This window comes from Meleagris gallopavo, chromosome 5 (genome assembly GCF_905368555.1).
Source record: "Meleagris gallopavo chromosome 5, MGAL_WU_HG_1.1, whole genome shotgun sequence".
Classification (NCBI taxonomy): Eukaryota; Metazoa; Chordata; class Aves; order Galliformes; family Phasianidae; genus Meleagris; species Meleagris gallopavo.
The window spans coordinates 42,798,234-42,810,394 of record NC_139408.1 but is presented as its reverse complement, the minus strand read 5'-3'; the positions used below and the strand labels follow the sequence as shown (position 1 = coordinate 42,810,394).

At 35.2% G+C, this 12,161-nt stretch overlaps 1 protein-coding gene across 3 annotated transcripts in view; it reads right to left on the bottom strand.

Moving 5' to 3' along the window:
* SPATA7 (spermatogenesis associated 7) overlaps window positions 1-12,161 on the bottom strand; it is a 35,167-nt gene that overhangs the window by 17,901 nt on the left and 5,105 nt on the right. For all 3 annotated transcript variants that reach the window (XM_085225466.1, XM_085225467.1, XM_085225468.1), the window contains exons 2-4: window positions 7,702-7,782; window positions 6,508-6,600; window positions 5,209-5,256 (exon numbers count right to left, since the gene is read on the bottom strand). In XM_085225466.1, coding sequence (XP_085081592.1) covers window positions 5,209-5,256; window positions 6,508-6,600; window positions 7,702-7,782 — 222 coding nt within the window. The remainder of the gene's footprint in view (window positions 1-5,208; window positions 5,257-6,507; window positions 6,601-7,701; window positions 7,783-12,161) is intronic.

Sequence of the window (12,161 nt, the reverse complement as noted above, 5' to 3'; positions counted from 1 at the left end):
CAACTGTTTTTACAAAAACCCACTTCTGCTTATTTTTCACCCTCATAAATTCTCCTAGATCAACAGTGCAAACATCGACCTCATTTTGTTGAGCTTCCAGTGATCATAATAAAAATATACATTGTATCATCAGGTAATATTACTGCTACAAGCAAGTTCTTCCTTCCATAAGCATTTTTACCATTACCTTCCTAGCAGCAGAAATCCCCAACGCATCATGGTTTATGCAGCTGGGGTGAGTTCTCATCAAATTCAAACTGAGTTTTGTCATTGGTAGGAGGTTCACAATTTTAAATTTCATAACACAAATTTTAATTTTCACAACTCTATGATTCTGCAGTCCTACATATCAGCAATATCAGCAACACTGTTTTATCAAATAAAGGAGGAATCACAATGAGGAAAGATGATAAAGGATTTGTTAAGGGCTTGATACCTGTAGCCTTGCTTATATCAAATAGAATGTTACTTAGAATAATAATATTTGTATCAGGTGATCTACTTAAGAAAAATGATACTACTTGGCAAAGCTGCTAATAGCAGAATTTGGCCATTGTTAAAGCTTCCAAGTACAGCCTAACAGTGAGACTTGAATATATCAGAAGAATTTCAGAGAGGTTAGAAGTGTTATTCCAAATCCATCCACCTCTGATTCACATAGGGTCTTCATACAGCATCTCATAGATACTCCCCGCTGGTGGGATGAAGAGTACAGCAGCCTGTGCACACTGAAACTGCTGCTCCCAATCTTAAGGTACTTCCAAGCCTACTCAGAAGTCAAATCATGAACTCTAGAGAGAGGTCAGACAGGCTTAGAGGATTTTCTCTCATAATATCACTAGCACAATCCACAAGAAGCTAATGCTTTGCAAAAGCAAAAACCAATTTATTCTCGTTCTCTCATTTACTTTGTGTTCCTGTTTAATAGCAGAAAAAGGTGTAACAACAATCCCTCCACTGTCCTCTGATGCTCTAACAATGGACAGACATTAAAGCTGGATAAATTCAATCACATATCAGGGACACATTTTGAGTAATCATCATGACTAAGTGCTGATACAACAACAAAAGAAAAACATGTTTTCCTCTATTTCTTGATCTTTACAGGTCAAGACAGCAGGCCCTTCTTGTTTCTGCGCTTTATTCACTACATTCATTATGGCTGCTAAGCTCAGTATTAGTAAAACTGGACTATATTTTTAGTCTGCTTAACTCTTTAAATCAGATTAGATGATCCACTGTCATTTTGCAACCACAAACTATGAGAAAAATGCACTTTTTGACTGAATATACATTTCAAAATGAATTTTCCCTCAAAAAAAATCCTTCAGTAGAAGATATTTTAAGTAAATAACTTGTAAAAAGAACTTTAAATTACTAAAAGTACAAGTATTGATTGATAAAGACTTTTACACTGTGCATTTCCTCACTCTCCAAAATTTCAGACTTGAAAAATATGCTGGAATACCTTTCTAAAAGTACATTTGAACTCTGATAACGCAAATGTTAGAGCTATTTGAGTGTTTCATTTTAAATGACTTAAGTTGCTTTGAGCTTTCATTTTCAGACATACATTATGTAAGGAGAAGACAAAACAGAAAAGTTAAGAATCAAAAATGAGACATTTTGTGAAAGCTTCCTGTAAAACAGGAACAGAATACTTAGCCTTCCATAGTGTGAAGTGTAGACAAACGAAATATGCATGTGATCATAGGAAAAAGTCAAATAGAGAATTACAGAAGAATATACATTTATTGGTATTTCTACATTAATCCAAACCCCAAACCTCACAAAAGTAAAAAACAATACAAATAAACAAAAAAAACCCAAAAAACAACCAACCAAACAAAAAGCCAACATTATTGATCAGACTGAACTGTTTTCTTGCTCCCTGCAAATATTCAAGCTCCATCAGAGTTAAAATAGATTTCTGGTGTGAACTTCTCAGAATACTTCTCCTTCTTTTTCTTTCTTTTTTTTTTTTTTTTTTTTTTTTCCCCCCCCTCTCATCAAAGAGATGCATTCCAAGCACACATTAGTGTGCATTCCAAGCACACTAATCACTGGGTTCAGGCTGTGCTATCAATATACTTGTGGAAAAACCTCTAAACATATGGGTTGAAAAGACAAGACTGTTAGGAACCAGGCATGTGTAGCAGCAGCTGTCTTACTTGGCATAGCTTATATCAACTTTTCTGGCACAAATTCCACAACCACAGGCTTCTAATGGCCACCAGTATCAATCAACATGCTTGGACTAATTCTGAACATAGAAGTTTCACATTTCAATAAGTTTCACATTTTAACAACTATTTTAAGTCAATAAGGCTGATCTAATACACAGGAACATGTTCGCTGCAAGCTCAGTTGCATGGCAGCTTGCCTTTTTTGCTGCCAGCTAAGATACCAGGAAAAGAACAGTGGAAACTAAAGCCACTTTAAGGACAGTACACATTTAGTTGTCCAGGGAGCATGCCAGCTACAGTATCATGTTTAATTCTTAAACACTAACGACTGATTCATGGCAACAACCCCAAAGGGAAATACTCACCTGCTATTTTAGCTATATGTGATGCATATTTTTAGGGGCTTTTTTTTTTTAACACTATCTTCAGGAATTCTGTTTTGCAACTCAAGGCTATTAATAGATCTGAACATTTCAAACTGAAAACCTATTCCCCTTCCTCAATTTTTTTAAAAGAAAAAAGTGGCAATATGCTTCACTTGAGGCAATGATAAGCACAGAACTATGTGAAGAATAAAGCTGTAAGCTCTTTGATCCAAGTGACACTATCTATCAGTATGGCTCATAGTCAGTCACATTGCTGTTGCATCTGAGACTGATGTGTCCCTTCTCCAGTAAGAAAAAATACACTGGTTTGAAAATATTCTCCAAATCCTGTTGTGTACTTCATTCATGAACAGATTTTCAATAGCTCTGTTTTCAGTACTACTACCTGAGTACCAGCTGTCATCTCCACAGTAAGTTTTGTATTATCCCCTTTTTCAAAGGGGAATATAACGTATTTTTGGTGGATTACCAGAGAAACAACAAATGATAGCTAGCATTGAGCTTAATATCTGGATACTTAATACTTGGCTGCATCATTAGTATAGCACTGAAATCTATAGTTCTTCATAAACAGTGCTTATAACAGTAGGGGGAAAAAAAAACAAAACAAACAACCACAAGCACTCTAATTTTAGTACAAAATTAATTTAAATAGCTTTCAATTTCATTCTAAACACCAGGAGTTTCTAAAATCAGTGCAGATATCGGCCAAGGAAGGTCTGATTACCTTAACTACCTTGAAGACTATGAGACCACTAATCGAGAAAATGAAAGTAGATGTGCCCCCACAGGCTATACTTTTGCTAAATCTGCTGAAACTCCAACCTACGTCTGCTTATAAAAAGCGGTCTCAGACAGATGACAAAACATATTGAGAAGACAGGTAAGAAAAAAAGTCTAGAGCTGTCTTGGTTGCGACCATGTTCTAATAAGGTAAAAAACAGCAGCTTTTGCTAGTGCAGTTTGAAAATAGGTGAAAGAGCAAGTTAATGAAATTTAATGCACTACTGAACAGATGGATAAAAACTAAAGTGCCAACAAAGGTGAAATGTTTCCATCACACTCTGTATAAAAGAGATTAATATTCTGTCTGTTATTAGGACAGAGTTACATAGTCAGACTCTAGTCTAAGATGAACTGAAACATACTGCAAAAGCCTACTACCTAAAATGGAAATTTCTTCACTACAGAGCACACCTGTTACTGTTGTGACAGTTATCTGTTAATGTTAAAGCTGTGTAGTTATCTTACAAAGTGAATTCATTCTGTGAAACTCATGCTGGTGTGAAACATACAAGCTCAGAGCATTTTATCTGTAAAGACAACAGACTAAAACGATCAGGCATTTGCTGGTGTTTAGAAAGACCCAACACCTGAAAAGGTACAGAAGAGTAATAGCTAATTAGGGAATCAAGAAAACATTCTAGCAATTCCAGAAAGAAAAACAGGAGGATTTTACTACACAAACACACAGGTGTTTCTTATACCAGCCGTGTTTTTTCTTGCCCGTTTCAAAGCAAATTTTGGTATAGCTGGAGGTTAGGAAGGAAGGTGTTTTTTTTTTTTTTCAGATGATTCTGCAGAACAGATGATCTGAAATTCCTATCTCAATCTGTAAACTATAGATAGCCTTGTAATATTGTTCCTAATTGTGCTGCACATTTGGAAAACAGCCTGTTGCCTTATTACTCTCAACTCCTTGAGCAAAAGTAATGGAAAAAAATCTAACAAAATGCTAACATCTTTCTGCCAAAAGGATGAGTGATTTTTCTATGTAAGCTCTGGTTACTCTCATCATTTAGCAAGGTATTATCACTTTGGCTCGTCTGGATTTGAGACTAGTATTCTATACAGAAAAGATTTATCTTTCTATCCCAAATATAAGTTTTTTTCCAGTATCTCAGCAGCGGTAACTGAATACTGAATTGGAGAAAAAGAACTTTCTTTAACCAGATTAGAAAAAAAGGTATCAGATAACAGAAATACATCTTTGTTATTTTAACCAACAGCTGCTATTCACCCTTCCTTGATAATTCATTTAGTATTCCATAAGTCAATGACTTGAAAGTATTGCTCTTCAGCTAAAACCGTAAAGAAAAGCTACACTACTGACACATTTCATCACCATTAAGAAATGAGAAAACTCTCAGGAAAAGTAACTGCATTCAGGCTGCTGAGTTGGGCATTTGTGACTGACTGTGCTTTCTATCAAAAGGAACAGCAAGTTTTAGTCCCAGTTCCCATATGCCCACATTCCTAAAATCTCTCTTAGCCTTGTACTCATAAGCCCTTTTTATGAAAGTCCAAGCTTACATTGTATCACAAGAAATTAGAGAGAAATTACTGCATTTCTCCTCTTCTGCTGCATTGACCATGCAGAAAAGGAACCTAAATAAAATTAGTAATGATCTTAAGTCGAATTAATTAATCACTGATAGACTAAGTCCATCTCACTAATATTACTTTCACTGCAGAATCTTATCTATAGATAAGAGCAGGATAAGAAAAGCTGAAGAAACATGCAGATAGATATATGCTTCGTTAGTGGTCATTCTCCTATTTATCTGGCATTTGCTTTGTTAGATTAGTTTTACAGAAGCTTTTGCAGAAAAAAAAGATAATTCACAGATACTTACGTTTAATGCTGTTCAACCTACTTCTGGGCACTGAACAGTCTACAGCTGCTAAAAATAGGAAAAAAATAGATGCAATTCAGTATTAGTGTTTGTCATGTCTAGAAAAAAAAAGTAATAGTAAAACAGGATATATGCTAATTTAATTAGAATAAAGCATATTTTTCACTATTTTAAAATACATTAAGAAATGGCAAAATGATAGGAAAATTAGCATAACCACATCCAAAACCCTGTTTCTGAAAATAGCTTGAAAGAAAGTACATAATGTTTTGGGAGGTATTCAGAAATCTTTTATCGCATAACTCATGATATTGCAAAATTCTCTGCAATGAATTTAAACACTCAGTACATTGCCAAGCCCTAGCATTAATATCTCTTGGACTTAAATCCCCACAACAAGTTTATGCAATGAAAAATAAAATTAAAAAAAACCCAAACAATATTAACAGTTATCTACAGACATCTCTTAGCCCTGTGCATGGTATTAACTTGAACAGCAATTCACACTCCTTAAAAATAATAATTTGAGTGATAATAGATTGCTTTCAGTTGTAGCATTAGCAATGGGATACTGCCAGCTCATATAGGAGTAACTACACATTTCTAAATCTGAAAAATATATATATATATATATCAACATAATTAAAAAACATACAAACATGTACAAGTTCAACAGGCTCTTACGTTCCAGATTTCACATTTGCCTTTTGACAAATGTTAACTACTTCTACAATTAAAATCTATACAGATACTCATAGACATTTTTAATGCTCAACAGTAGAGATTAGTAACACAATGTTCTCATTTGCAAATCCAGCACAACATGCAAACTCCTTAAAACTTGCGAATGCAACTGACTGTAAGATGAACAAAAGATAAAGATCATTCTTTGGGGGGAAAAAAAAAGTCAGTGGTCTTTTAACTGAAGATGTTCTGTAATCATTTCTAAAATAAAATTTGGAATGTTTGCTCTTGAGGTTATCTCCATATCCTATTTTATTACAGCACTACTGCTGAATGAAGAGAATACAGCACAAAGTACCCTTAAATAAAGTAACTTTGGTAGCACTAAAGAGAAAAGGTTTTCATACAAAACTTTCAATCCTAACAACACCCAAGTATTACTACATAAAAGCTGTATCTTGCTGACATCACTCCAAGCATGAAACAGGAAGGAAAAAAAAAAACAAAAAAAAAACCAGTCTTCTGACAACCCAATTCATTCCCTTTTGATATGATCCTTTTCTGAAAAATGAGCTAAATCTGAAAGTGGAAATTATTTATACATGTAATTTTTACCTTTGGCTGAAAGAATTCTGTTATAATGAAACATCAAGTGATCTCTGATCAGGTACTGGTTAGTCAGACTTCGGGAGGAGTCAATGCAGAAAGCTATTAAGATTAAAATTAACATTATAAAGGCAGGTAAAAGAATATTCAAATCTTGAAGTTATTGACTGCAATTCAAATCTAAAAGCCAGTATTTCCAATAATAGTTGAACAGATGATCAGTAGAAAATAAAAGCCAGAAGAACATTAAAGTGGTTTTGCTCTTAACTTCTATCCTGTATCAAGTATTGAGATAAAACTCTGTTTTCCTAGGAACTAGTTCCATGATCATGCTTCTGAAAGATTTCCACTTAAGCTTTCACAGAATAATAGAATGGCTTGGGGCTGAAAGGGACCTTAAAGATCATCTAGTTCCAGCTCCTCTGCAAAGGACAGGGTTGCCAGCCACTAAATCAGGCACTAAATCAGGCTGCCCAGGGATCCAACAAGTTTGGCCTTGACACCTCCAGAGAAGCATCCATGACTTCTCTGAGCAGTAGGTCATTTTTTCCTACTCCCACTACAGCACCAGTTTACATCTAGGAATGTTTCTGGAACACTTAGTGTTCGCAGAAGGCAGAAGCTATAAACTCAATACAGTATTACTGTGTGCTTCTCTGTTCAGTGGAAGCCAGTCTGCGTAACCTGCCAGTATAACATGAAGCTGTCTTATCTCCTTTGTTGTTTTTCATCCCCGTTGCCCCCAGCTCAATAAATAGTTACTGATATAGCTGAAGTTGGAAAATGTCAGCATGGAAATTTCCTTTTTAAGCATTCTATGCTCTTTCAAAAAAAGAGTCTGAGATGGCACAGAAACATATCCTATCCCATCCCAGCAACTGCATGCAAAGGAACAGATTTAACTTCAACAGTTCCTCCAAGTAGTAATTCTACATACTCCACCTAATGCAGATATGTTGCTAATTATTTCTAGCTAGCATAACAGTCCAGGCAAAATATTTTCAATAACATATAGCAATTGTAAATACTATTAAATTTCACCAATAGAGCTCAGTGCAAAGGTTCATGGAGTCATGGAACATCCTGAGTTGGAAGGGATCCACGTGGATCATCAAGTCCAACTTCGGGCTCCAGCATTTTGATCATGAACGCAATTAAATCACATAGAGAAAACCCGTCAACTTTTTAATGAGTGTTACTTACCATTACTTTTAGTACTTAGCTGTCCTTTAAATGGACTTGCTGGACCACATCTGGGAACAACCACAGCTGGGTTTTCATTCACTTTAAAAAAATGTCAAACAGTTAGAAAGGAGAAAATGCATACTCTGACAGACAAGCAAAATAAATAAAAATATATTTCCCCAAAGAATTATTCAGTTATTGTAGCTCACTTTTTTCCTAGATGAAAAGTTTTCATTACACTATAATACTACAGCATAATTAAGCAACTTAATCAAGATGCCAAAATATGATTGTAAAACTTCTGCTGGTTCCAGGGCTTAAGCAGCAGCAGAGACCCTTAGATCACTTCAACCTGAACATTGCTCATTAGACTGCACAGAGATGCAGCCAAAGTTTTGCAGCTATGATACACTCTAATTTAAGTGTTTATTGATTGAATTTTATCATGACATCAAACAACTAATGTGAAAAATATTCAGTATGTAGATAAACATTGTGTTTAGTATAATACTCAAGAGTTTAACTGATTTAAAGAAACTAATTACACTTGTGTGACAAACCACCCTACTAATGAGAACACACTCTTTTAAATACCTATTACTGTTATTGCAAGAAAAATTTGGTTTGCCATTACATCTTCTGGCAATTTATAGACTGGAAACCCTCTAAACAAGCGTAGATACTAACAAAACATAAACATCCAATTGTTCTGAAATACGAAAATGTGAAAGCTCTGCTCTGCATCTTCTCCTTGGGGGAAAAAAAAAAGAAAGCGAAGTCAGGCTCACAACCACTGTCTGTGAGGTGACCTATGATTTAAAAATACACACCCAATTTAAGTTAGAATTTGTAGCATTTTTTAGAACAAATTTTAACAGGAGGTAGGTTCACTGTTATTTCAAATACAAGTGCATACAAAGCATTGTTTTATGGTTTCCAAGACCCTGCTCAGAGTACAAATTAAAACAAACGAGAGGAGTGGGAATCTTTTTGCCCCGACCTTCAGCTGGATCAGCAAAGGCAGGCAGGCATCTGTACAGGATGACTGCACACTGCAAGAAATTATGCTGAAAGACACAGCCAGGCTCAAGTCACGTTTTTAAGAGCCCCTTAATTCCATTTTTCATGGCTTTTTACCCTCTTTTTACCTCTGCTCAGCACCTTGTTTTCCATCCTCTCCATCCTCATTTCCCAGCGTTACGTGACAGTTATAAGTATTTAACAGTACTGTTACAGCTATGAATGTCACTACAGTGTTTCACAGCTCTCAACTTTAAGTGTAAAAGCATGCTGCATGAGATGCTGTCCAACAATTAGTTGGCAGAGATCACATCAAAATAAATTATTCTCTTAATAATGTTTTTAATATCATTTCCTCGAAGACATTACAAAAAGACATGTACTAAATTTCAGATGACTAGGATTAGTTTAGGAAGCAAAAAAAAAGTATCTTGAAAAAATAAATAAAATGAAAATAATTATTGTTAAGTGGAAATGTACCTAATATTTTCTTGGGACCTTGTGTCTGGATCAACGTGCTCAACTCCCACAGTTGCAAAGCACAACTCATATCAGTTTTGAACTAGCAAGAGGGTCCCACACTCAGAAAAGCCTGCCTTCACACAGCTCCAGCTCTGACGCGGCATCTTTAGCACAACGCTCCCACCTCTTCTGATGGGAGGTGCCAGCAAGTGAGAACAAAGGAAAAGTGCTACCACAGATTTTTTCAGCACTAGCCTGAAACTGTTCTTAAGGTATGACATCTTCTTTAAAGCCAAAGGAAAACATTCATGCTCTTCTGCACCCATTTTAATTGGCTCTTTTAAAAATCCCCTTGTGGTAAAATTCCCCCCTACTCTCTATTTATGATTTAAACATACATGGGAAAACAAGACTACTGAAGTATTAAAATTCCAAGCATATAGCAAGAATTTATTAGATTTAGAATGACTGCCCCTAACGCAATTATTGAGCAAACCCTGCTCAATAATGGCTTACTTTCTTATTTAAGTATTACATTTCTCTAGCAGAGTAACGCCAAAGTGGTACTCACAACCTAGCTGGGTAACTGTCCTGAAAATCACGACTTTCTGAAGGTACAACGCTCACATTTTTAAAGAATGGAAGTCCTTCAAAAGTCTTCAGTGTTAGATTATATCATTTTGGTAAATAAAATTTTATCCTAACGATTAAAAAAAAAGTGTAAGCTGTAAGTCAGAAATGTAACCTTAGCAGACATATCAAAATCTGAAGGTTGCTTAAAATAACCTAAAACTTCCTGTATTTTCTGCATTTCAGTGCCAAGTTATAATTCCAAAAGACATGTGATACCATTAGATTAACGGTTGTAAGGCCACCTCTAACTAATTTCTATATGTAAGAATTGTAGAGAGGTAAGCATGGGCATCTTAAAAATGCACAGGGATGTTCTCACAACTGCAGATGGTTCATTTCAAATAAGCTAAATGTCTCTGCCCTGAGTTAAAGAGAGTCAGATCCACTCAGAAACTTGTTGCTTGCACTGTCTGCAGATGGAAGTAAATCTCTGTTCAATACTAGAGGAAAACGTGAGGATTCTGAAATGCTCGCTTACTTTGCATCACCAGCAGATGGCAACATGGATAAGCTGTATGGAAAGAACTACCGCATCGGCTCCTACTGCCCTACGCAATTCATGTGTATCGGAGTATCTGAATATTCTGATTGTGGGCATAGCACACATATCTGTAGTGCCACAGCCCACCCTCTCTGTCCCTTGTGCCAAATGAAGTGATGGAGATATTTCTGTAACATTTCCATTAAAGAGGATGTTTGAGTCTCTGCGAACCAACTCATCTCACAGAACTCACCAACACTTTTTCACAAAGGCCTCGAAGATACCAACTTGGCTGAAATAAGTAATGGTCAGTGCTACTGAAGCTGTAAGGAATAAGTAAACTTTTGTTTTCTTAGGATCTGAGACTGTTCGTGTAGACATTCAACTGCATTTACCATTGCTACATTAAGTTCAGCTTACACTTTTACCCCATAAATCTGCAGTCTGAAATTCAAAACAGTTTTTAAATTTTATTTATTTATTTATTTAATTTCTCTTAAATTGCTTAAGCCAGAGAAGAAAATGGATCTGGTGTACGTGGGGGGATTTAGTTTATCGTTAATGCAAAACAACTGAAGTGAGGTAGAATGTTAGGATTCAAATGTTTCACAGGATAGATGTCTACTGACTTGAGCAGGTGTTCGTTTCAATTCAGTTTGTGTTTTCAAAGTTATTTACATAATAGCAAAATATAAACTTCAATTGAAAGCTTAGATATGTGAAAAAAATAAAAAATAAAGGAGAAGGTGGGATTTTTTTTTTAGTTATCAAATATGAACCTAACAAAACAACAACAGCAAAACAATAATGAGCACCAGGACGGCTGTGGGAGTGAAGAACGCTGTACAGTTTTAGGACTTTGTCAACCCCACCTCTTTTTTTTCCAAAACTGATTCACAGAAGTGCAAATTTTTTCAGTGAGAATATTTCCACTGATTTTGACAGAATTTATTTCTTGAATAATCAATTGCTTGAATAGGATCACCTGTATGAAGTGGGCTTAGCAGAACTGGTCCCGGTACTTGCAGCTTTTGGAATAAACATTTCCTGATTAAAACACACACTTCTACTTCATATGATAACAAAGCCTTCCAGTCCAAACTAGAGGTCTACGTAAACAGATTTTCAGATCTGGACTAGAAACACTTCAATATCATTTTATTTAGTTTAAGAAATTATTTTCTGAATTCAGAAACTGAGAAATATAACGGACTTATAACTTTAAACATGTAACTGCATGATGGAAGCATACATATCCTCATAGATTTAAGTTAATGATCCATACTGAATATAACACTGGAATTCTCACACTGCATGTTATCGTGAAGTAGAGAAAGCAAACAAATGATATATTACAAAAAAAAAAAAAAAAAAAAAAGAATCTGGTATTTTAGTTCCTTATTAGTGCTTCTATTTGCTTGTTCTTGTAGGCTTTCCCTGTACATGCGACGCTACACAACGACGAGAAAAACTAAAACAAACAAACTTGGGGAATAGTTTTTTCAGTTGGTATCTAAGTTAAGTAATAACTGCGTTACTCTAACGAGATCGGTAAGATATTTTCTTCACATTATCTTTTCATTTTCATTTAAAATGCATTCTATTTTGATTTGCAATTTCAAAGTCCTAAAAATGATAGGAAATGCTGGTTTCTTTGTGTTACTTTGTACCCTCTTAGCAGACAGGAAAATTATTTTCTTAAATTCTGCCTATAAATCCATTTCAGATCTAGAACATTAATACATACAGAAAAGATGCCTAGTCTTTCATTTCATTACAGCACTCTCATAGGAAGGATTTTAAACATGACTATTAACCTGCTATTTTTATACTTCAGATACAGCAAATCAAAAACACAAAAACAATCAAATCTAGCTAACTT